At 34.0% G+C, this 27477-nt stretch overlaps 1 protein-coding gene across 1 annotated transcript; it reads right to left on the reverse strand.

Annotated features, from left to right (window-relative positions):
• Positions 1-140: 140 nt before the first annotated feature.
• On the reverse strand, positions 141-26744 carry LOC126808839 (WD repeat and FYVE domain-containing protein 2). Its single transcript, XM_050533829.2, has 12 exons — positions 26571-26744; positions 25723-25790; positions 24855-24928; positions 21303-21357; positions 20468-20618; positions 20154-20266; positions 17118-17244; positions 16535-16640; positions 16039-16140; positions 15109-15239; positions 5813-5921; positions 141-4978 (listed from the first exon to the last, which is right to left on the reverse strand). The coding sequence occupies exons 1-12, from the start codon at positions 26720-26722 to the stop codon at positions 4949-4951; spliced, it is 1218 nt and encodes a 405-aa protein (XP_050389786.1). The 5' UTR covers positions 26723-26744; the 3' UTR covers positions 141-4948.
• Positions 26745-27477: the final 733 nt, after the last annotated feature.

Genomic DNA, 27477 nt, shown 5'->3' on the forward strand with positions numbered 1-27477 from the left:
TTAATCTAGTTGATGCATTTCATTTCTGAATGCTGACTTCAAAGGAAATATGTCAGAAGTTAATGTAGTATGAAGTAAAAACAAATATGAGCATACAATATGACCCCAACCCCATATCTATGGATAACAACAACTGTATATTAATTTTCAACAGTTTATTTGATACAGTCTTAATAAACAAAAGAAAAATATAAGTAATGTTTTACATTGGTGTTACCGCAATAATATTAGTAGGATTTATACATAATAATATATTTATATAGTCTAACAAATAACAAAAGGGGACAGAATTTTTTTTTCTGTTTTAAATAAATTGTAGGCGGTATATATTTTGTACATAGTATTTACAAGACAATACTTTACAGTCTTTCAATAATATATTGGTGCAGACGAATAACTATATACTATAGTATTTCCATGACAGAATTGAAAACATTTGCAAGTGCTTAAAATATGACATTATCTTGAAAAGAATGAAATTCAGCACAAAAATTTGAGCACATGTCCATCTTCATGTAAAATGCCAGAAATATTAGTCATCCATCTTCCTACTTTGGTATTATTTCAATAAAAGCTTTCTAATAAATAAATATTTGTATAAGATAATTATCTAAACTTTAATTTGGTATCAAACAAAAACATTCCATGCCCCTTTCTCTAAGCAAAAAATAATTTGAGAACATTTTTTGTCCTGTAAGTTGACCTCTAAGGTTCTAATTACCGGGTACAGTTACACTCCTATTTTTCACTTCATTTTATTTACACATTTTGATCTACATGTTGAAATAAATAACTGTTAGAAACAGCTTAATGTCCATAGTGAGCTGTCAAGAGTTCAGTTGTCTTCAAAGATTGCTTCAAAATAATAAATGCGTTCATTAAACCTCTTTATAGATCTGGTTTCAAATTAACTCAAATAACATTTTATAAGTTATGAATATTTTAATGGCATGAATGATGTGTTTAAGTTATAAAAACTAATGACAACATTTAATAAAACTTTTACCTGGAAGAAATGATTGTTACAGTTACTTGCATCTTGTGTTAAATACAACAACTATAAAAACATTCTGTATTAATTAAAGAAACAGGATCTCTATGATTTGTGACAGAAACATTTCTGGAAGAGGTCCTACAACTAGATGTATCAGACATATTAATTTATATAATTTTTACATGTACAAATCCAGGACCTTTTGGGACAAGGAATTAAAAATACTTTGTCCCCTAAACCATAAGGAAGGGACATTTTCCCTAATATTTGACAAATAAATGTTATTTGTTTTATTTAGTTACTTTTATTTTTAACACATAGGGATACGAAAATAGAGCACTGGATACAATACAAAAAGTGTAAACCTATCTAGCAACCTTCTGAATATGTACAGGTAGCCACCTATGTTATAACTAATGATTCTAATAACTGTACAAATCATAAATGTCAAAACGATTTAGCATGCAAAAAAAATTTTACAAACAATTATTTAACAAAGCATATAATTGAAGATATAAATCAGAATATGTTTTCAATATTTCTCACCTTACATTAAAGACGTTTTGGGTGCTTTCATCTGTTGGTAAAATACTAATTTGTAATTAATTTGACTTTACTGTTAAATCCAGCATGTTCAAAGTAGATTATATGTAAAATTTATGACAAATGTGTCAATTTAGGAGTCAGACAAATATTTTGAGCTCATTTCAAGGTGTGTAATGAACACTTGTAACTTGGTTAGTACTTGGATTTTTAATCATTATATGATTTTAAGGTTATTTCAAATATGATATTATTCACGATTAATTACTTCTCTTTCTTTATTGAGAATGGTAATAACTCTTAATATAAAAATCTGAATCAAATATCTTGTGGGAAAATATATTACAATTAATTGCCACTATAGCAAAACATGAAGCAAAAGCAAGTTTCTAAAATCACAATAATTTACACACAAATGTTATTAGTTTTATATCTGTATTTAAAAATCAATTTAAAAGGCACACATATATCAATCAAATGAACATCGGGTGAATATTAACTTTGTAAAGTTTTACTTAATTAAGTTGAAAGTATAACATGAAAGAAATGTTTCTAATATTCATAATATGACAATATTTGTACATAATAATGGGAATAGCAGGTTTTTTTACCGTGTGACTAGTTTTATATATGTAGTTTATAAATACTTTAGACCATAACTATTCACCATGGTATCTAATCTGCCAATCAGATCACCTGAGAACAGCAATTTTTTGGTGTATAATCATTAAGACTTTGTTTTAATTAAGGTAGGACAGAAAAAATTTATTGGGGAGAGAGGTAACTGCCTTCAATTTTTCATGTATTTGAAAATCTGAAAGTGGTGAATGACTTCAAGTCTACTCGACTCTTAACCATTTCGGCCCAAATATATGGTATATTTTTATTTCAATCATTTCCTTGCATGCTGGGGCTTGTAGGCGTTGAAAGGAACTAGAGCACCTGAAGAAACCCCACAATTCAGGCAAACTACTCTACTGCATGTCACATATAAACCTAGAATCTAATCTACAACTTGCATAGGTAACAGTACAATACAATTCTATTTCATTCAACCAGATCAAAATGCATTTCCAAATTCTAGTAATGTGATAAATCTCTCCTGATCTGGTCAAAATCATATGTTGGGGTTTTTTTTATATTGTACCCCATTTTACATTTAAACGAATGTAATAAATGGTAATAATATAGATCAAATTTTCGACAATTGTGATAGAGGGGCTTTAATATACAATTATTAAATGTGAAACAGAAAGCGAAAATGTTTCTATATTATAGTGCTTTATATCGTTGAAGAGTTTATGTAATTGGTAGGTTTTTCTTTTATCATTAGCAATTTAATTTTCATATAATTATTTGGAAAAAAAATATACACATTTAAGATACATTCCCCACAAAAGTATTTATCAAGTAGTTATTTCCAATAAAAGTAGAGACAGGCATTCTTACTAGAAGAATACTGGATTCCCTGCAAAACACCCATGGGGCACACACAAGACAAAAAAGGTGAGAGTATCCCTAAAAGGCAGCTTGTCTGTTTGAGTGACAGAATGAAACGTCCAGTAGACTCTGCGATTTAACAATGGAAAGGGAAGTTGACATTGGTTAATCCAAGAATTTACTTAGGTTCAATATTTATGGTAAATTGACAGTGACTAATGACAAATACGAGCTGAAAAGCCTTCTCATTCAATAAAGTCACTGATAAGCAAGGCTAATAAAAATAGATTCTCACCGCATGGGGTAGTTTTCTTATGATTTGAGGGGGATTTGAAGCAAATTTTTGATAGATAAATTAGTTTTTGGTCCAAATATATCATCATATCACACAGAAGGTATCTTTCATGATATTGTATCTTCTTTTATGTCATGTCACATACAAATTACAAAAAAAACCACCAAGAGTTATTATTCGTTGAAACTTATAGCAATTATTGTTGTTATACATGTAGATAAATTATCAAATAATTTCATGAAATGTATGAATATGAAAATCTTATTTTCAATTAATTGAGCGATCATTCAATAAATATCAATATGAGTAGTAATATATTCAATGGGTTCTTATCATAATTAATGTATGGGTTATAAGTTTTTTGGTTTTAATCAATCCAGCACAAAATGTCTCTGCTTCAAGGTCAACTTCAACAAATCATAACATATACAGCAATCTTAGACATTGAACAGAAAATCCACAATAGGCCTACAACAAGTTAACTGTCTTGTTCATTCATTTTTGTAGTCTTGAATATCAAATTACCAGTCTTGTTCATTCAGTTTCATAGTCTTGAATATCATTATTGAAACTTACAAATCAAATGGAGTTACCTCTGCTATCACATGATTTCAAGTCAGATATATTGACATACTGTAATTATGGTTACTACTAGATAGGTTGGGGTGGACCTATTCCTGTTGTTAAAATATCTTAATTGATTCAATCAAATTGTTTGCAGCAACTAGAGTAACACATTACACTATTGATATCAAATAACCTTGTACAACTATGAGACATGATTTACCACCAAGACACAAGATAAGTCAACAGGGGATGATATCTCGAAGCCTATTTGTGCTAGAATGATCAAGACTAGACAAGTTTGGTTTATCATGCTCATAATCTAAAAATCTGATAATGTTATTAATAAATATGAAAATCTTATTTTCAACAAGTTGCATAGAAGCAATATTATGTAAAATATTCTATGTATTCTTAACATAATTCATGTCCCAGATGGAAGGTTTAAGAATCATGCATATGAATCAGGCAGTTATTGGATATTTGCTTGAATGAGTATTTTTGTCATTTCGTGATTATAAATAATTTTTTGTAACTAAACCCAAAATTGCAACTCCCATATCTAATGACTGAGACATCAGTTAGTCTTAAAGGGACACAATTACAGAAGCAAAATAAAATTGATACCTGTAATACCAAAATTAGTCACCTATTGTTTTGAAATATGTCCCTTAAATGACGGTTTATTAAAGCATATATGAAAACTTACACATGTTATAATATATGCAACACTTCAAGTAGCACATCTTTGGAATTCAATGATGATTATTCAGAGCCTATGTGACAGTCTCTATCTATGGTAATTATTTTTTTAATTAATAGCAAACCAATTATGCTTGTGATTGGTTGTGTTACTTTATTTATAATTCAAATTTAACCGAGTGTAAAATTTAATTCTATGATTCAAAAGAAAAACAAGGAAAAACAAACTTGACAAAATTAAGTACTTTTTGTTCTTTGACTTTGTATTTTAGATTTAGCGTAGATAATATATCATCCGACTATCAATACTTTTGAAGTGACTGATGTACCATAATATCACACACAATATCATGTATGATATATGTGGGATAATGCCTATTTTAAAATAAATAAATAATCTTCTGTAACAATCAGTATAATATACTGCTAACATCCCACAACTGAAAATAAAAAAAATATATATTAATTCATATGTTTTGGTTTGCATTTTATTTAAGTATTGTTTTTTGTTTTGCATCAGGAAAACAAATCGAATTATGAAATATATCATATTTACAATAAACTAAGATTCACCAGTTATTTTTTCACCTGTAAAACCTGCCAGGTATTTTTTTACATGTAAAGCCCATCAGGTATTTTTTCACAATGTAAAGCCTTGACCAGGTATTTCTTCAATGGAGAGAGAGAGAGAGAGAGAAATGGGGTTTAACGTCCACTCAGCACAAACTAGGTCATTTTGGGACTAACACATGGTTCAATTTTATTTCAATAATTTGCTTGCGCGTAGGGGTCTTTAGCAGTGGGAGGAAACCGGAGGACCCGGAGAAAACCACGAGGTTGGCAAGGCGACTCTACTCCTTGTCACTTACAACCGGGGATTCGAAACCATGCCAGAAGACTCAATACAGACTTTATCATACAGCACGCACATGCTAACCATTCAGCCATCCAACCCCCCTTCTTCAATGGAAAACTACCAGGTATTTTTTACAGGCATTTTTTCACATGTAAAGCCTACCAGGAATTTTGTCATATGTAAAGCCTATATAGTCATTTGGATTGGTTTTAAAAAATGAGATTCACTTGTGTACACATTGGTGTGCATTTAAAAGAGTCTTGTCAGTGGAATTCAATGCAGAGTAGTGTAAAGCCGCCTACCAGGCAAAATTATCCTTTTGTACATATATCCATAGAAATGTAAATTACCATGGGTTAGTCTCAAAATGGCCAAAGTATTGGGTTGACAAGATGTCATACCTCATTCCATTACCTACCTTCATTACTCTATCTTTACCAACAGTTATGAGCAGTTTGCGTGTTTCATCCAAGTTCATGTGAACTACACTATGTCTTACATCATGGAATGTTGCTAGTGGAGCTTTACTGAAATATAATCAAATAACTGACAGTTACAAAATTTCTATATATTAGAAGATATATCACTGGCTGTCAGAGTTGTTGATCTGACAATAAGCAAGCAAACAGATCATAGTCTATGAAACAATGAACAAATAAATTCATCAAAAACACAAGCTATTTACAGGAGTGTTGTGTGAGTTAGTTATATTTTAGGTCCACTTCCACAAGTTAATTAGTTAGTTCTTGGTGTTTAACGTCTGCTTCCACATACGTGATATCGCAGACAAGAAAGCTGAACCAACTAATAAAGGTCCTGTATGACAATATACATACTCATGAACTGGGGGTGTTGAAGTTCTTGACTGCTTCAATTTTAAAGTCACAGAAGATTTTATTTTCAAACCATGATTTGGAAATACCGGTAGATAAAAATCATAAAGAATCAACCCAGCGATATTGATTAATCAATGCATGATTAATTATCTATCATATTTAATTGGTAGGTGAACCTTATAATTCGCTGTGATGTGATTAAATTTAACCAATGATTTAATTACCTGACATCATGTACATTTTGGGTTTAGTATTTCGATTATATTGCCTAATTACTGAAAATGTGACAATGTTTAGATTCTGTGTTACGGGTCTGGGGTCTGTTTCACGAAATTTTAACTAAGATAAAATCCAAATTTTAGTAATTTGATTGGATAATATTAGATTGATTTTAGTGCTTAGCCAATCAAAATTGACGTATCAACTAAAATTTGGATTTTAGCTTTAAATAAGATTTCGTGAAACAGGGCCCAGGTTTCTCTACTAAATGTGTAGATATTAAATACGCATCCATTCTCTTTTGAACCAATATTTGTTGCAAAATATAATATCCATTTAATATGTTGAGTATATTTCTAGGTGGATTTCAGAATTCATAAATCTTACTGGAAAGCACATTAATCAATTAAAGTTTCTGGCGATGTCTAACAAACCTGTCTTGATCTACTACCTGTAATCGTAAAGTAATGTTGTTGTTCTTAGTGTTTAACATCCGCTTCCACCGAAGGTGATATCGCAGACAAGTTGTCCTTATTTTCATTTTAAAGATCTTAGCGCACGCGCAGGGGTCTTTGCTGTGGGAGGAAACAGGAGTACCCGGAGTAAACCCACGAGGTTGAGAAGGCGCCCCTATCTCCAAGCCACATACGATCACACCAGATATCGAAACCACAACCGCAAGCCAGAGGTGACCGGCCAGCTAGAGGTCGAAGCGTGACACTCTAGACCACTAGGTCATTCCAAATGGCCTGTGTTATGGTCAAATTCTATATCCTCAAAGTGATTAGTTAAACCAAGAATGAGTTATCATTTTATTAATCAAAGTTTCTCTGTTGTGATATTCATCTTTTAATTACAATTTCCCTAAACATCCAGACCAGAAAAAGGGATATTCGTTCGTTCGTTCTTGGTGTTTAACGTCTGCTTCCACATAAGTGATATCGCAGACAAGACATAGGAGAGCCGAAGCTGATTCCTGTTTTTTAGAATATGATTTTGCAATCTTTCCATTTGGCCTTAGGCCATGGATTTGGTTTAGTGGGAAGTTCTTCCCTTTATTTAATATAAAACATATCGTTTGGTAGATGATCTCGTCTGCTTCTGGATTGGTAGATGTCATCGTTTTAGTGTTTAGGTGCCAGGCCCGTCTTATCGTGACCTCCCCTTACTCCACTATCCCACTCTCTGGGTTTGGTATCAGTTTTATTTGCGGAATAGTGTTTAGGTGCTGAGTTCGTCTGACCGTAACTCCCCCTTACTCCACTATCCTGCTAGTTTGGTAGATGTCATCTTTGTGGGGTTTGTGTTTAGGTGCCAGGCCCGTCTTATCGTGACCTCCCCTTACTCCACTATCCCACTCTGTAGGTTTGGTGTCTGTTTTTGGTGGAATAGTGTTTAAATGCCGAGTTCGTCTGATCGTGACTCCTCCTTACTCCACTATCCTGCCAGTTTGGTATAAATCCCCTATGTAGTTTAGTGTTTAGATGCCGGGCCCGTCTAACCGTGACCCCCTCTTACTTCACTATTCTACTTAGTCCAACTGTGTCCATTAGGGCGTGGATTTGTTCGAAGATTTGCAGTTTCAGATCTGGTCTCGGGAAGAGTAGGTTCTTAGTGTTGAATGGTATGTTGTTGGTCTCCATTGTTCTCACTAGTTCCCTTCTCTCCTCCTCGTATACCTCGCAGTCTACCAGGACATGGTTGGTGGTACATTCTTCTCCGCACTCACAGATGATGACTTGGTGTTTGTAGTCTCGCAGCCGTTCTTTCACCCTTAGCTTCGATATAAGTCTACAAATATCTCTTCTAGGGTGATTGAGTGTTGTCTTTGTGTAGATCTTGTCATCCAGCCGGAATCTGTATGTGTCAAGTTCAACAAGATTGAATTCCCAGATTGAATTGACCTGTCTTTTGACCATACTGTAGATTTCCGTGGTGCTGTAGTCTATGGTGCGGAGTGGTGCTGTGTCCTTGAGACCTTCATTGGCGAGTCGATCTGCCTCCTCGTTTCCTCTAATGGTGACATTGATGGAATCTACACGAGTTCTACTTTGCTTCCCTTCTCTAAAACCCTCTGGTACAGCTGCCAAAGGGATATTATATTGTTTAAACCATTTATGCCATTTTAATCACTATAATATCATTCAGTAATCTCCTCTAGATCTCCACATTAATGAAAGACTCTGTGTATACACTGGATTGCTGTATACAAATTTGCAGGAAGTGAATATACACTTGAGTTATAAATGTCAGTTATGACAATTTACATTAATTGACCAAATGTTTTGGAATACATGTATACAGTTAAGTAATAAATGTCTGTTATTACAATTTACATTATCTCTTTGATTGGCCAAATGCTTTTGTTTTCTTATAGTCACCTGCTATAGGTTCCTGCCAAAACCATGTTTTAGAATATACAAATGAGTATTAAAGGCCCATTATTTACAAGTTAAACTAATTCATTGATTGACCAAATGCTATTGTCTTATTAATGACCACCGAGAGTCACCTGTCTGGGTTACATCCACTCATACCTGTATAAAACATGAGTTCATTGGAATTATCTTCAGAAAACTGACAAGAAAAACAACCCCACTGCTGCACGTGCTTTCTCTCTAGAACACCTGGAAGACAACTGGCCGTCTGATGACTGGGACCATGTGTACACGGATGGCTCACGCAATCCTGAAAGGGGCACCAGGAATAAGCAGGAAACTGCCCAATAACTGTTCGGTGTACACTGCAGAGCTTGTGGCCATTCGTGACGCTATATCACGGATTTCCCATCAAAAGACTAGTAAGTTCGTCATTCCAAGCGACTCTCTGAGCAGTCTGATTTCAATCCAAAATGACAACTCGGACTCAAGACCAGAAGTCATTTTGGAAATCAGGCAGCTGTACCATAGGGTTATAGAGAAGGGAAGCAAAGTAGAACTCGTGTGGATTCCATCACATGTCAACATTAGAGGAAACGAGGAAGCAGATCGACTCGCTAATGAAGGTCTCAAGGACACACCACCACTCCGCACCATAGAGTACAGCACCACGGAAATCTACAGTATGGTCAAAAGACAGGTCAATTCAATCTGGGAATTAAATCTCGTTGAACTTGACACATACAGATTCCGGCTGGATGACAAGATCTACACAAAGACAACACTCAATCACCCTAGAAGAGATATTTGTAGACTTATATCGAAGCTAAGGGTGAAAGAGCGGCTGCGAGACTACAAACACCAAGTCATCATCTGTGAGTGCGGAGAAGAATGTACCACCAACCATGTCCTGGTAGACTGCGAGGTATACGAGGAGGAGAGAAGGGAACTAGTGAGAACAATGGAGACCAACAACATACCATTCAACACTAAGAACCTACTCTTCCCGAGACCAGATCTGAAACTGCAAATCTTCGAACAAATCCACGCCCTAATGGACACAGTTGGACTAAGTAGAATAGTGAAGTAAGAGGGGGTCGCGGTTAGACGGGCCCGGCATCTAAACACTAAACTACATAGGGGATTTATACCAAACTGGCAGGATAGTGGAGTAAGGGGGAGTCACGATCAGACGGACTCGGCATCTAAACACTATTCCACCAAAAACATACACCAAACCTACAGAGTGGGATAGTGGAGTAAGGGGAGGTCACGATAAGACGGGCCTGGCACCTAAACACAAACCCCACAAAGATGACATCTACCAAACTAGCAGGATAGTGGAGTAAGGGGGAGTTACGGTCAGACGAACTCGGCACCTAAACACTATTCCGCAAATAAAACTGATACCAAACCCAGAGAGTGGGATAGTGGAGTAAGGGGAGGCCACGATAAGACGGGCCTGGCACCTAAACACTAAAACGATGACATCTACCAATCCAGAAGCAGACGAGATCATCTACCAAACGATATGTTTTATATTAAATAAAGGGAAGAACTTCCCATTAAACCAAATCCATGGTCTAAGGCCAAATGGAAAGATTGCAAAATCATATTCTAAAAAACAGGAATCAGCTTCCTATGTCTTGTCTGCGATATCACTTATGTGGAAGCAGACGTTAAACACCAAGCACGAACGAACGAACGAACGAACGAATTATCTTCAGTTGAAACCTGCGATAGTGGAATACTTATAATACTGTTTATTTATGAACATTTAACTTGTGCTTATAATACTTTTTATCAGTGTGAACTTTTAACCTGTGCTTTTTTGGATACCAGATCAGCAGAGCAGTGCTAGTGAATTGCCATCTAATGTAAGACATTTATTTATAAGATTGAGATAATATAATCTTTATTTACCAATGTGAAAATTCAAAATTTAGTATCGATTCGCCAGGAGTATTTATACCGAATACTACTCCGTTTTTGTGAAAAATTGACAATACTGTACTTCAATTATATCTACTAAAAAGATATTAACCCACTACCAAAAACAAAATCCATTGCCATAAAATAGTTTGTAGAAATTATAGTATTTATTAATTTACTTTCACGCTAAAAGTTATAAATAGATAAACTAGATTATCGTACAATTTTTTGTAGAATCAAATCAAAATTATCAAAGATTTCTATATATTATGTGGTTGTTAGCTTATTCGTGGCTGTTTCGTACTTAGTTCCTTCGTACCTCACATGAGCCGTTTCGTACTTCACTTCGTACCTCAAATTGATTCGCACCTTTTCCTATGTTGTTGAAATTAGTTAAAAGAAATTGAAATAAAGGTGAAACGATTTGATCAAATCCAACGGCTACGTTAAATTAATAAAGGTGGCTGCCGAGCCATAATTAGAATATGCACGAGATTTGTTTGAAAGAAATTGAAATTAAGATGAAACATATTAAACGATTTGATCAAATCCTACGGCTGCACTAGCTACAATGATTTAATAACATAAAGCGAATTTTATGCATTGATAATTACATGAATATGAAACATTTAAATCATATACCACAGCCTGTTAAAATATTAAAAAGAACAATTTTTTTTATAAAAATGGCTGCCGAACGAGAATTAGCTACGACGATATAATGATTACATGTCATTTCGGTCCCGCGTCATTTCGGACTTACGTCATTTGTGACTCCAACAAATATGCCCTCGACGTTTCGGACCCTGGTAGGTGACGTTTCGGACCCGGGTAGGTGACGTTTCGGACCTGGGTAGGTGACGTTTCGGACCCGGGTAGGTGACGTTTCGGACTCGGCTATAGAACATACAATTATAGAACACTGACGTCAATTTACTTTATAAACTATTTTATTTATTAACATAGCATAAACATAACATACTTAACATACATTAACATACTTTATAAACTATTTTATTTATTAACATAGCATAAAACGATAACAGCGATTTATAACAACGGGCATATTTATTTGATGAAATAATAGCCTCAGTCAGGTATTCATTTATTTATATTAGGTCTGTGATATTACACAGCCTGCCCAATAGTAGTAATTCACACACAAAGGATATGTTTAAACTAAAATTGCTTCAGCATTTTACTAAATTTACATCGGTTACGATCGAAAGCCATTTACATGCAGTTGGGTTTCAATAACAGAATTACCCCGTGATATAACCGTATATACGGTCCATGATATAACAGATCAAAAAACGCGTACGCCAATCTTCACAGCTAGGCACCTTTTGGAGACTTCTATTTTTAGGCTCAAATAACCCAACCATATCAGAAAGCATGCAGTTTCACCTTACAATGAGTTAAATTGATTTTGGAATTCTTAGTATATTCAATCGTTTTAACCGCTTTAACAACCACCAATCAATCATCGTCAATAATCACAAATCACAACTCACTCAGCAGATCGGGTTCAATAATCAACACCAGATTAAATACTTTTTCAATCGGTTTTTAAACTGCTTTAACAATCACAACTCACTGAGCAGAATGGGTTCGATAATCAAGATCAGATTAAAAAAAAGGCAGGTAATCGTTTATTATTTCAATTTCTTTCAACAACATATAGATTTATTTTAATTTCTTTCAATTCATTTCAACAACATATAGGAAAAGATGCGAATCAATTTGAGGTACAAATCACATGTGTATTCTAATTCTCTTTGGCAGCCATTTTTATAAAGTTAGCGCAGCCGTTGGATTTAGGAAAAGAAACTAATCAATTTGAGTTACAAATCTCGTGCATATTCTAATTCTCGTTCACCATATTCAATTTCTTTCAACTGATTTCAACAACATCGGAAAAGGTACAAATCAATTTGAGGTACGAAGTGAGGTACGAATGAACTAAGTACGAAACAGCCAGGTTACGAAACAGCGTGCACGCATATATGGTTGGTAGACGACCAATGTTTTGGCCGTTACGACCAAATTATGGCAGTTTTAACCAAAGTGAATTATCTAGTTTTAATCATGACCATGTTTTAGGTAATATTGGGTAGATCTTGAGTCAATCCACACTTTAAATAATGGCATTTAAATACACCAATTGACAGGAGTTTTTTTATCATGGAAGACTGAATATTGGGAATTATCTTGTGATTATTTCTTTTCATAGATGTCCCGGTCTGAAGCTACCACAGTTCCATTGAAGACTACAATGCAGTCAAGTGCACCATTGACAACACCTAAAGTAAGAAGCTACCCATCTTCTGATATAGTCATCACAAGATATACCTGTGAAGAACTTATGATTACTGGAAGTTCAAACCAACACACCAAAACAGAGAAGGATGCAAAGAACTATTTTAACGTGAGTATAAATTGTCACATTATTGTTATTGCTGAACAAATTCTTGCCAGGTATAATAATGAGTTATTTTGAGTGAATCTGTGAACATTTAATTGTAGGATAGCATTGTCCTCAATGCTTTTATTATTTCCAGAAAACAGTTCGGAAGGCAGTATTTGAGTACGACCTCAAAGACATTAAGGACAAGCAAACTTATAGGACGGTAGAGCAGGTGGTAAGTAATCATAGACGGTTTTGAGTACGAAGTAGAATATCATTTGCTGCTTTCAGCATTGAAGCATTGTAGCAACGAGACGTTACAACCTGTTCATTTCTGTTTATTATTTCAGATTCTGAGTTATAACCCCAGTCTATGTGAAAAAGATAACAACACTAAAGAATTACTGATGATCCGGAAAGTAGTATGCTCAAGACTGAGATATAATAGATACATTGGGAGATAAGAACGACTCCATATAGAATGACATCTACATGTAAAGCATTTGGCATTTTTATCAGTGTAGCTTTTCTGGTTTTATGGATTTTATGGTACCTTCTGTGTATTTTCTATTTTTATTTACTATGTCTGTATATAAATTTAAAATTTTTTAAAGGAAGCATAATGGTCTACTGGGAGAGAATAAAGAAAACACAGAAGAGTAAAGTGTATGCGCTTAGAAACACTCATATGTAATGAAGCGCTATATAAATCGAACAATAATAATAATAATAATAATAGTGTACAGAGTGTTTTGAGTACAGGGTGTATTGAATGTAAAGTATTGTAAAGTCTATGAGAAATTGAATAGTGCTGGTTTTATGGATTTTATGGTACCTTCTGTGTATTTTCTATTTTTATTTACTATGTCTGTATATAAATTTAAAATTTTTTAAAGGAAGCATAATGGTCTACTGGGAGATAATAAAAAAAAACACAGAAGAGTAAAGTGTACTGAGTGTAAAGTCTATGAGAAATCGTGTAGTGCTATAGGATATTTTGAACATTTATTTCTAGCCATGTTTTTATTTATGTGTTTTATTACTATATTTTTTCAGATTATATCCAAAAAACAATTTTTGTATTTGAATAAATATAATATTTTGACTTGTTTTGACTGAACCATATGTCTTTAGATACATCTTTAATTTATCCCCTAATAAATATTATATTTTGACTTTGTTTTCCTTTTTGGTTAATTTTTTACTTCCATTGCCGAAATCTGTTTATGGTTAATGGGTATAATCGATAATGTTACATATATTTCTTAAGAAATTATAATGGAAACGATATGCCAATAAACATTCCAAAATAATACCTTGATGTGTCATGCAAACAGAGGTTCATACGAGAACAGAATCATGTTTATACATTTATTAAAGAATTCAGCCCCAGAACACCTTGTTATATTTTCTGAAAATCTAGGCATCAGAATCTAAATATTAAACATTAAATGAACATGATGTCAGTTTTTAAACAGCTTAGGTAAATTAGGTGTTTTGTGGCATAGCATTAGTTTATTTTAGACTCACACTCAAACCAAATATTTGACAGAAATTATCAACAGAGCACATAAATATAAACCATCGGCTAAATTTAATCAACACTGCATTGGAAAGTAAATGGTTGTAAACCTGACACTACGTGGCAGTGGCAATCAAATACTTTTGGATTATACCATACAATTTTCAAACCATGTTTTTATGTACAAATGGGACTGAGCAATGGTTTGGATTGTTCGTACTTGGTTTTATTTTATTGGCTAGTAGACTGAAGGCGTAGTCATATACAAAACGTATGCATCGATTTGGCAAAGGTAACACTGCAAAATAACAACCAACAGAATCAATGCTAGACCTTACTTCTTTTCATCAATCAATTCAAAATCCAAGACAAAATTTGTGAGCAGGGTGTATAAAATTGATTAAAAAGAACGTAACTTACTCTTCATCTTTTATTGTTACAAAACAATCATCACACACCCGGACATCATATTCATACCCCATTGCAGGTAACGTAGACTGTTTACTGCTACATTTAGCACATACAGCTTTACCACATTTACGACAATGATGCTGAAATATACAAAACAGCTTGAAATATATTCAATGATTAGTGGTACAAAATCGTTAACTTATTACTAGGGATTTTTTTGTCAAATAATAAAAATTTGGAGGATGTATAAAACCCAGGTCATCATTTTCTCCTTACATACCTCCATGGCAACTATTAATGTTTTACCCTGTTTTCTGTAAAGTAATTAGGGGGAAACTCCAATAAGCACAGACTTGGAATTACACATGCACATCGTAAGTACTTGGCTATAATATTGATGTGTAAGTCAGATAGCAACATTTCCACCCTTGTTATTCGACCCGGAAAGTGGTTGCTATCTACTGCTTGTTTCTGATATAGATGTTATTCAAGAGTTTTGATGGTATTAACCTGTTGTGGTTGTACATAGTTAGGCAATTAAGGGAAATCAGTCTAATTTATAATTCATAAATAGATACCCTTGTCTTTTATTTTGCTGTATAAATCTGTCATAATATAAAGATGAAGTAGGAGAACTTTGTAAAAAACCCACAAAACAAACTTGTTGACAACTGTCGTGGTGTATTCAAACTAAAATTGGACACTTTCTCTCTCCATTTAAGGATATTTTCAGGGCTCACGACCAGGGGGAAGTCAAAATAATGAGTAATGTTTTGTCAGTTTTTATACTTTTGAGCATCCATAAGATTTTTTTATGTGATCATAGGGCCATAATCTAATTTTTTATTTCAAAAACCTAAAGACTGCCTATAAATCGGATTATCGCTTTAGCCCCTAGAGGTGCCCACAAGTAATTGTTGACAATAGACAGACACTCACTTGTCTATTGCCCATTATTTTCTCTTCCCACATTTTTCTAACATTCCAGAAAAATGGAGCCTCACATTTCATACAAATGTTGCTTTCTGTCCATTCAGGCGTCTGAAATAAATACCAATTAATTTAAGAGAGAAGCATTACCAGATACATTGATCTCTTAAAAACAGACCAGAGCAAAACAGAGTTAATCACGAAATAGGTAAACATACCAGATAAGATGAGTAAAAACAACAACTTTTGTGTGAAATCATGATGTCACAATTTGGTTAACATCACATTTCTTTACCAATTTGTTCATTGCTTAGTGAATTAGTTGGATAGCGAGAAAAACTAGAACCAATAAAAAATTTCAAAACCAGTAAAATATATTTTGCGTGTTTTATTTAGAACATAATATTCTGAAATTCTTTTATGTTATTTATAAAATCTATAAATTTAATACCAATGATGTTGGTCGAAATTGGGTTATTTTAATGATTTTCCACAATTTGCATACCTCTATTCTTTTTGTATCCATATTCCATACACCCAACACACAATCATCAGAGCCAGATAAAAGCTGTTTAGCGGATTGAGCATACACTAAACCCTGAACCTTATCACTGACAAAATTAAATAGAGGTACAAAATTATAGTATACATGTACAATATTGCATTATTCTGTTTATTGTCAACACATCAACTGAAATCAGTAGAAATTTTCAGTGCATAGTCAGTTTTTGAGGTAAAACTAGGCCTTGGGTTTTAGCAATCCTACTTTATTGAAGTTTAGACCATATTTTTTTTTCGATTGTACATTAATTAAGGTCTTACAAAATTTTAAAGAGGTTTGTGTTCACAGTTAACCTGACAAATAGTTACAAGGAATTATGATATCAAGCTGAATCTAGACTTCAAATAAAAAGTAGCAGATCTTCATGCAGTGTAGAGTCTACACTGTAGACTAACCGAAATTAAACCGGAACAAAATACGAATTTAAGTAAACTGAAAATGAAGTTTTACAAGCAAGAAATAGATTGTGAAGTAATTCATTGAATCATACATCAAAAACTCATTCAATAAAATATAACCGACTTACTGGTGTCCTTGTAATTCAAAGGCTGTGCCTTGTTTACCACCAATATCCCATACTATCACAGATTGATCAAAACTACCTGAACATAATAAACTACGATCTGCATCCCAAGATAAACATCGGACACTACCTGTAGAAAAATATCAAAGTGGGTTATTTTGTGTATAGCTTAAATGTGATAGTCATGTTTTTGTGAAATTGACAGAAGGCAGAATACATATTAACAATACTGGTATTTTAAAAGTGTTATATCCATAGATTTCGCCCTAATGTTCTTCCCTATCAGTATGAGCCAATTAGAAATGCGAGCAACAACGGTGACGATGATGGTTCGGAATATTATACCATTTCTAGTGAAGAAAAACAATCGCTGCAGGCTGTGTTCGGATTAGGTCAAAGGACCTTGCCTTATCACAGTCCTTCAATTCTCGATAACTTTTCGCTTTATTTATTGATGTTCACACTTCATCAGCGAAAATATATCAGAGAAAAACTATTAATTCCAATAAGTTTACCCTAGCCTTAGGGTAATACAGTTTTATATGCCCTAGCCTACTTTCTTTGTGCAACAATTGAAAAATGAGCGTACTCTTAGTACATCCCTGAAGCAACGCAATTGACCATGTTTATGCTTCAAGTTAGTCAAAATGATGGAATGCAGTGCTCAGTTGCAATAGCCTTCTAAAGGGAAATTCACAACGTCTGTCGTCTCTGACGTCACTCACGGAAAAAATCAAAATGAGGTTGTAGATATGCGTAAATGTCAATTCGAGAAAAATAGAAAAAGTCTGTGCATTACTATGTTTTTATAAAGTATAGAATGAATAAAAACAAGGGAATCTACGGGCTATTTCTACTTTTCACGTTTTTCCTTATCCAGTGGCATTAAATTACTTTTTTGAATTATCAGATATCCTCTCACAGCCTCACATAACAATTTTTGGTCTTCGAATGAATTATTAGTGAGCAGAAATTCGCCTGTGTATCTGTTTTCACTCGTCACTTCAGTCAGTTATATAGAAGGATAACTTGTGTTTTCCTTTTGCCTTTCTTGAAAGCTTCACAATGCATCTATCGTAGCAATGATCTCTGTATTAATATTTATATTTGGAACGTATGTAACCAGTTATATCACATATGTGATAATGACTGACACCAATATTGTCCTTTTAAGTGTAACCATTGTCAGTTTTGAGTCGACATGAGCGCTCTGAATTCAATTACTGATAGCACCGAGAAAAAACCAGCGGCTGCCAGGCAGGATACGCTCACATTTTCGAGAGATGGATAGAGAACAAGCTAACAAGAAAGTGATTTTTCCTACTATCAAGGGCCATAATTCAGGAAATTACAATTCAATATGCGCGAATATAGAAAGGAACTGAAATCTTTGTGTTATAAACTTACATTTCAAGTTTCAACAAAATCGGATAAAAATTGTGACCTCTATAGGGTCCACAACCTTGATATACCATATTTTTATGCTATTTGAGAACGAACGGCGGCCATTTTGTCTGTCAATTTTGGGCCGATTTTCACGAAATTCGAACTCAACCTTCCTTAGGGTGTAACGGTGATATAAAAATACGTTTTTTTAAATCGGATAAAAATTATGACCTCTATAGGGTCCACAAGGTAAAAAATGTGATTTTTTCGTACAATCAGGGGCCATAATTCAGGAAGTTACGGCCCGATATGCACGAAGATCGAAAGGAACCGAGATCTTTGGGTTATAAACTTACATTTCAAGTTTCAAAAAAATCGGATAAAATTGGGACCTCTATAGGGTCCACAACCTTGATATACCATATTTTTATGCTATTTGAGAACGAACGGCGGCCATTTTGTCTGTCAATTTTTGGCCGATTTTCACGAAATTCGAACTCAACCTTCCTTAGGGTGTAACGGTGATATAATAATACAATTTTTTAAATCGGATAAAAATTATGACCTCTATAGGGTCCACAAGCTAAAAACGCGATTTTTCGTACAATCAGGGTCCATAATTCAGGAAGTTACGGTCCGATATGCGCGAATATCGAAAGCAACCGAGATCTTTGGGTTATAAACTTACATTTTAAGTTTCAAAAAAATCGGATAAAAATTGTGACCTCTTATAGGGTCCACAAGCTAAAAACATGATTTTTTGTACAATCAGGGGCCATAATCCATGAAGTTTCGATCCGATACATGCCAATATCGAAAGCAGCCGAGATCTTTTGGGGATAAACCTATATTTCAAGTTTCGTCAAAATCGGATAAGAATTGTGACCTGTAGAGAGTCCACAAACAATTGTGGACGGACAGACGGACGGACGGACGGATGGACGTCCGGACGGACAGGGGCAACGGCATAATACGTCCACATGAAAATGTGGGCGTATAAAAATGCAACTAGTTAAAAGCAGTTTCTCTCTGTTGCAAAGTCGACATAAGCCCTGCTTAATGGTCTCAGGACATGAATACCTCAAAATAACACCCCTCTAAATTTGAAACAGCCTTTAAATTTGAAACAGGAAGTGTCTAAATCAAAAATGTATGCAAAGTATCCAATAATATAATGCATTTTTCTATTCTATAGGTGGAGTAGACAGGACATTGTTTTATGCATGAAAGGGTTAAACAGATACAGACTATACATGTAATTTAGTCTGTTTCAATGGCATTTAGTAATTAAACTAGAGTATACAGGTCACAATTCTATGGAATACAATTACTGCTTTTTACTGAGCGACATTTCGACTAGGCTTCTCTAGTCATTATCAAGCTATGATAATGATAGCTTGTATTCCATAGAATTGTGACCTGTATAATGTAATTTAGTGTTATACTATAAAATAGATAATTATGAAATACAATATTCTGCCAAGTAACAAAGACCTTTTTAGATCTTCAATTGGGACTATCCCCAGACAACTAAATACCATCAAAAAAAACATAATTTTCTTTCTTCTGTATACCTTGATTATTACTATTAAATAAAAATCTCATAACGTTCTGATAATGCTTTTGAGAATACTTCCACAATAAAATACTGACCTGAATGTCCCTTTAAAGTAATAACTAGTTCAAATGTTGTGTCTTTGATTTTTAATACCGATATTTGACCTGAATAATCTCCAACAAATGCATATTTAGATTGTTCATCAAATCTAGTTCATAGATAAGGTATATTTTCATATGTAATTTAACCATACATTATACAAGAGCTAAATCTGCCTTTTGCAGGTCTTTCTTTAGACCTTAAATGTTATACAAACATTTAGATTAGAGGAGGAACATAAAATGATCACATGAAATGTTGTTCAAATTTGATGAGTTTGCCTCTTTGGACAAATCTTATAAAAGGATACTCTAAACATAAGCACCAAGCAGATGCCTGATAGCCACCAAGTCGTCTACCCGTTTCAGAACAATGCCACTGAAAATATTTATCTTTACTACAACTCAGCACCCATTCACAGGCTAATGAGAATTTTAAACTATTCACACGATTTTGATGTGCTGAAAGACAAATTATTAATATCTAAATATTTTGATATGAGACAATTTGGAATTAAAGTAAGGGTTTAAAATTAATTCATAAAAATGAAAAGTGAGAAACTCATATCAATCCAAAACTCATACATATATGCATATGTAGCTTGAAAGATAGGTTTATACATAGAGGAAACATTGGTTAAATTTTAGTTTTCCTTTCTTTTGAGGTAACTAACAAAAAGACAAGTGTAAACTGTGAACTAGAATACATACAGATAATGAAACCAGGCTTTATTACACAGATGAAATTATTCAAGAAAAAGTAAGCATATCCTGCCTTTGTCTGGCTTTCAATAGATGCATTCCAGATCATTCTTTAATTTACTTGTTGAAACTTATGTCCAAAACAAAGACGTTTCCATCTATTTTCAACGCATTGGATGCCATGTGATATTGTCAAATAGTATTGATATCAACACAGTTTCTAGAAAGGGGTGGGATAAGCTATAAGATGACCCCCGCCCCAAACAACATCTTTTAACTGCCATTAACTGATGGAGGCTTCAAAGTGGCCAGGGGAAGAGTCAGATATTTCTTGCTTGTCGCGTATGTCTTTCAGTTCCTGGCCTTTTACTGTTCTGTGAAAAATGTATAAACATTTCTCGGTAATCAAAGATTATAATGGCAGTTAAAGGAATAAAAATTTACCTAGATAATCTCGAACATGTGATAATTTGTTGAAATCATCTGCTAAAATAAATTCCTGCAAAATAAAGCCAAAATAATAATATGGATAAATTGTTAATAAAAGAGAGGTGGTTGTTAGTGATTGCACTGATTGCAGTTAAAGTGCAGATAAGATGGTCCCGGAAGATTTGAGATACGTGTAGCCAATGGTTACTATATCCACTTTACGGCAAGTTCACGCCAATCTGGTTGAATTTAATTCAGTTATTTTCATTCAAAGTCGTAAAAATAGACCTTCCGTAAAAACGGCTTTGCCAATTATCGAAAACACTCTTAATCCCCTGAGACGCCAGTGACGTCACAGTGACCGAATGCATATTCGGAATGTTTATTCCTTAATTACCTATGTACAGCCGGCGTGTGTATTCTTTAACGCCTGAAGGATTCCTTAATCCCCCTAATTAAATAAAACAATTGACTACGGAATAATTTGCTTTGTAATTCATTTTAATTTAAGATCCAATTTAGAGTGCCTACAACTTTTAAACTTTGAAGTTCTGAACTCTTAATTAATTTTTTACAATATGGAACTTATTGGACGAACACTTTTAATATGTAAAAACCGTGTTTTACAGTGATTTTTAGATATACAAGAGCTTTTAATTATTTTAAATCTGTTTTAAAGTGACGTTTAGATATACAAGAACTTTTTATTATTTAGTGTTTTTACCTAACTTCTATTTTTTATTTAAGTAAATAACTTAATCAAATCAACCTGTCCATAATATCATGCATTATGTATTGGACGTTAAATTTGTAATAAACAACAACAACAACAACAGCATTGACAGTTTAATCACTCACCAAACGGCACCAGGAACTCCACGAATGATCCCGTGCGATTTTCACGGCGAAGTTTAACCTCATTTACTACACCCGTAGTACATCGAACGGTACATGATAATAAGATACCAAGCGTTGATTGACAGAGAAATGAGTGTGATCTATTGTACATGTTATGCATAGTCATCGGAAAATTCCATATTCACTGTAGTTGTTCTTTATGTATAGAAATGGTTATTATTATTATATATAGCTAATAATGAATATATCGACAAATGACTGGCACCATTTGTGTTTCTGTATTTAAGTTTGGGATATCAAGTATTACGGGGTTATCCAAATTACCGGTAAATGCGCTAATTTCTTGAGTCATCTTCATTTGATACGTGGCCTATTTAAACAAAGGCAGCTTAAATTGATCGTGCGGCGACTTGTCGCCTTGTGAATAAGTTGAAGGCGACAAGTCGACAAAATCAACCCGCCGACACGACAAAATAACCCGACGATCGTCGCTTTCATTTCGTCGACTTGTCAGGTCAATTTTGTCGACTTGTCGCCTTCTTCACAAGGCGACGATTTAGATTCATTTGAATGGCCGCTAACAGCCACCATACCGAACACCTCAAATGATAGTTTTCTATGGGCCAGTAGCTGATCTGGAAGCTGGGAATAGGGGGAGGGGTGGGCGGTTCCAAATCTAGGGTGCCATCCACAATCACACCCCACAATGAATGTCAACAAAGTACTGGCTATAACACTGTGCGTCCCGGTAGAACATAGATCGTATTGCCTATAGTTGTTTGCCGATCGTTATCTCGTCGGAAAGCAGTTTTATTCAAGTTGCCATAAAGTATATGTCATATAATATAATGATTATTATTGATTTTGTAATTAAATTTATGTGAACCTTAACTGTGAATATGATAGTGATGAGATAAAGACAGAGGAGTTGAAGAATAATGACACAATATAATTGAGAGGTGTAGGCGCGAAAAATTTTTAGATTATGTAACTGAGCTTTTAATTTTGGGACTGGGTCTGAGGGGACTTTGTCTCACGGGAGCGCTTACATGTACTTTGTTTCTTCTCTAAAAAGCCATTTACTGGACTTTGGGATCTTGGGAAAGGTTTTGCAGAATTCTAATGGTCAGAAAATACTTACAACATGAGTAAAATACGTTTTAATTTCTACTGGGATTAAATATGCAATAAGTAAAAATTCTTAAGTTCAATAGATCACCATAACAATATTTCATAATTTAAAGATTTTTTACGTATTTCTGAAACAAACTATGCTTCCGATAACTTCTTACCAACTGTTCGACTAATGTTATTCATATAACAACCAATAATATAATTTAAGTTATCAAAATCTTCGTAACAAGCTCTCTCAATTTCTTAGACCAACATACTCATAACAGGGAATTTTTTTTTTCAAACATGAAAAGGTGACTAAGTTATTTTATACTATACCATTGCAATTTAGGTGCACACATTCACACAAAATTTTTCCCTTCTATTTTGGCATTGTTTACCTCATTAATTCATTTAGTCTGAAACCTGTCTGCAGTGACCATTTATTTTGAGACCGACTATGTGACGTAAGAAATTTAGGTGCACGTATATTAAGTATTTGAGGTTTTTCCCTTCTATTCTGGCATTATTTGTTTACCTCATTAATTCATTTCGTCAGTCACTGGTGCATAGTTTTGAGACAGACTGCAGTAACTGCACTTATTTTGAGACCGACTATTTTTCTCCCTGGGGGAATTTTTTTTACTTAGACCAACTCACAACAGAATAAGGGTAAAAAAACATTTTTTCAAACATGATAAGTTGATAAGATTATTTTATACTAAAGTTTTGGGTGAGTAGCGTAACGTATGCAATTTAGGTGCACAGATTCACGCAAATACATAAAATCTGGGATTTTTCCATCTATTTTGGCATTGTTTATATTAATTCAGTGAGCACTTATTTTGAGATCGACTGCACTTATCTTGCGACTGACTGCACTTATTTTGCGACCAACAATTTTCTCGCTGGGGGAATTTTTTTTACTTAGACCAACTCACAACAGAATAAGGGTAAAAGACATTTTTGCAAACATGATAAGTTGACAAGGTTATTTTATACTAAGGTTTTGGGTGAGTAGCATGACGTATGCAATTTAGGTGCACAGATTCACGCAAATACATAAAATTTTTGATTTTTCCTTCTATTTTGGCATTGTTTGTATTAATTCAGTGAGCACTTATTTTGAGATCGACTGCACCTATTTTGCGACCGACTGCATTTATTTTTTGCGACCAACTATTTTTTTCGCTGGGGGGGGGGGGTGTAAATTTACGCCCCTGATAAAAATTATTATCCATTTTGATGGAAACAAATTGAAAGCCAGTGTGAGCCCTTTATTAAGCAATATGTTGTGGTTGTATTTCATCATTAGCATTTTGTATCAAATCGGGCAGTTGTTAACATAGCTTTTATTTAAACAATATTTTATTCACAGGATACTGAAATAAGCCACAATGACTTATATAAATCAACTACCAAAAACTTAAATGATATAAACATATATTATGTATGATCAATACACATGTATCAAAAGTGATCATTTACATATATAAGATTACAGAAAGAATATAATCAAGCATTAGGACCAAGAAACGGCCTTTAATCGACTGCTTAGTTTAAATTCTTTATTTCAGTTAACATATCATAACTTACTGATATGGTTCCATTGTCTAATCCAACAAACAATCTCCTGGTTTCTCCATTGAAATCAATAGAAGCAGCTTCAGCTGTCAAAACAAAAAATATCTAAGATAAACATAAGTGCAAATCTGCTAAGTGTAAGTCACTGAGCAAACTACTATGACTGTAATGCTATACATACACTCAAATAAAAAGCTCAAAATCTTTATTGTATAATATTATTGGCATGATGACAGGATTCTATCATATAATCAGGGCAATAACTCTATGAGTAATTATCAGATATTACTAGTCTTCTCAATAATCAAAACAAAGAACTTAAACTTATAGTAAATAGGGTTTAACATCCTACTTCTCTGCACGAACCGGGCTAATGAAGGCAAGCATACACCATGCATTGTGCATAAAAGCAACTTTACCTATTCATTATCAAAATAGTATCTACAATATATACATAACCCAAAATACAAATTTGAACTTCTATATAACTTAAGCAAATTAATATGTTGTCTGTAATGCAACATTACCATTTCAACATGTGTGGCAGTTTGGTTATTTACAGTGCGAGACAGTACCTATCTTAATGTCACAACCATATGGTGCTAATTAAAAAAGAAACAATTTGTTCCTCGGGTTATGCATTGTTGAAACTATTGATCATTGTTAAATATGTTCATGTTCAGATCTTATCCCAAGTGTCGATGTATGGTATGTCAGAAGCAAGCACGTTCCACTGAACCAAAAATGTCCCTGTGCTGCCCCATCCCCCCCGGTAAAGTGTCATAAGTTTGGTCTGCCTACCCTCAAATTGGAGGCCCCAGCACGCCTCTGCATGTTTCAGTACCAGGTTTAGAAAATATTATAAAAAAGCTCTTCTTACATGGCATTGAATGACAAATACTTGGCCAATACTGTCCGGTATCTCTTTTTAACCATACTCTCATAGTCCTGTAAAATACAATGATTTAAATAGCATAACCTCAACACAAATATCTTAATACCATTTCAATCATCTTTTATGCTTCTGATGACCTTTACTTACAGACCTGGGCCCTTATTCACGAAAACTTAAACTAAGATACAATCGAAATTTTAAGAAATACTGCAATTCGATTGGCTGACCAAAATTCAAATTAGATATATGCAAATTGATTTTACTGGTCAGCCAATCGAATTGCAGTATTTCTTAAAATTTCGATTGTATCTTAGTTTAAGTTTTCGTGAATAAGGGCCCTGATTGGTTGTCATTGGAAGCCATGTAAATGGTCATACAATAGGAGAATTTATTTTGTTTGAAATTTTGATCATTATTTAACTTTTGTTTTCCGATGTTGGTATGGCATGCACAGAGACAGGAATTGTGATGCATCGAATCTTCGTGTGGTCAAGCCATGGCAACCCCCAATGGAATACTCGTATTTGGTGCAAAATGTAGATCACTAGATATAATATAGCGAGTGTATACTTTACTTTGTCTTTGACTTTAAACGTATTAAATATGTTCCAACTTATAAATAAATACTCAGTGTTTATCAGAAGTTTATACAACAACAACATAAAGATATACTGTAGTTGTGAAAAGAAAGACAAGGCGTCGCTTTCTTGATTTAAGAATTGAATCTTGTCGAGTCGCATCAAGTATCAAGAACCAAAAATGACAAAAGAAACTGAATTGAAGTCCTTAAAGTTGACCATTACACTTACATCAACCATATAAATTGTACTTACTTGTCGTCACTAACACTTATGACTCCATCCTCTCTTGGAATTAATATTGCCATATTTACCGTATCTCCACATCCTTCAAGTTTATTTAATAACACTGGTTTTCTGACGTTTCCTTGTTTATTAGTATTCGACGGCTTTATTTCGGCTGCCATTTTGTTATTATCACGTGATTGATGGTACAGTTCGGAGAGTGACCGTGAGTCATAAAAATTTTAGCTAACATTGCTTATAAGAAACGAAACGAAAACAATGTTGAATATTAACTTTTTCTGTTCTAAACTGTTTCTTTTCAAAATGTGATAGATAGCCTACTATACAAAAATGAATGAATGAATAAAATGGGGTTTCACGTCCTATTTTTTGCACCAATTGGGCTACTGAATAGACCTACCGCTAAATCAAATGTGACAGGATTTTGAAGTCTGAAGGAGCCAATTCCCTATTCTTTGGCATCTAGAAATGGACACAAATGGGTCACAACGAAAAGAGCAAAAAACAGTACCACGCTCGCCTTATTGCTTCTACAGGCCTACAAACGAAACGTGGTACGCGCGACTTTGGCTTATTTTGCAAATTATGTTAATTAGGGCCTATTTAATCAATTTTCATGTTTTTATAGGCCATACACTATACCCCATTTAAAACGAACATACGTGGTATAGATAGATAGGAAATAAAACGTGGCAGGTAAAAACGTGGTATAATAAAATATGTAGATGATATGGGTAGGCCTAGGCCTACTATGAGTTGATAGTTAAAAAAAGTGGTAGAATCCGGGGCTGAGATAATCGTACCACGCCCGCCTTTACTGGTTCTATTCAAACGGCGAAGGTGGTACGCGACTTCGGTAGGACTACAAAAAAAAACGTGGTAGGCTATAATAGAATCCGAGTCTGGGATAACCGCA

Source organism: Patella vulgata, chromosome 1, assembly GCF_932274485.2.
Source record: "Patella vulgata chromosome 1, xgPatVulg1.2, whole genome shotgun sequence".
NCBI classification, from domain to species: domain Eukaryota; kingdom Metazoa; phylum Mollusca; class Gastropoda; family Patellidae; genus Patella; species Patella vulgata.

What these genes read in the sequence shown, in the direction of transcription:
- LOC126808839 (XM_050533829.2), bottom strand. Translation starts at nt 26,722, where the DNA reads ATGGCAGCCGAAATAAAGCCGTCGAATACTAATAAACAAGGAAACGTC. An exon ending in TATTTGTCATTCAATGCCAT is followed by an intron (nt 24,929 to 25,722) that starts GTAAGAAGAGCT and finishes TTGTTTTGACAG; the next exon opens with CTGAAGCTGCTTCTATTGAT. An exon ending in TACTTTAAAGGGACATTCAG is followed by an intron (nt 17,245 to 20,153) that starts GTCAGTATTTTA and finishes ATTTTTCTACAG; the next exon opens with GTAGTGTCCGATGTTTATCT.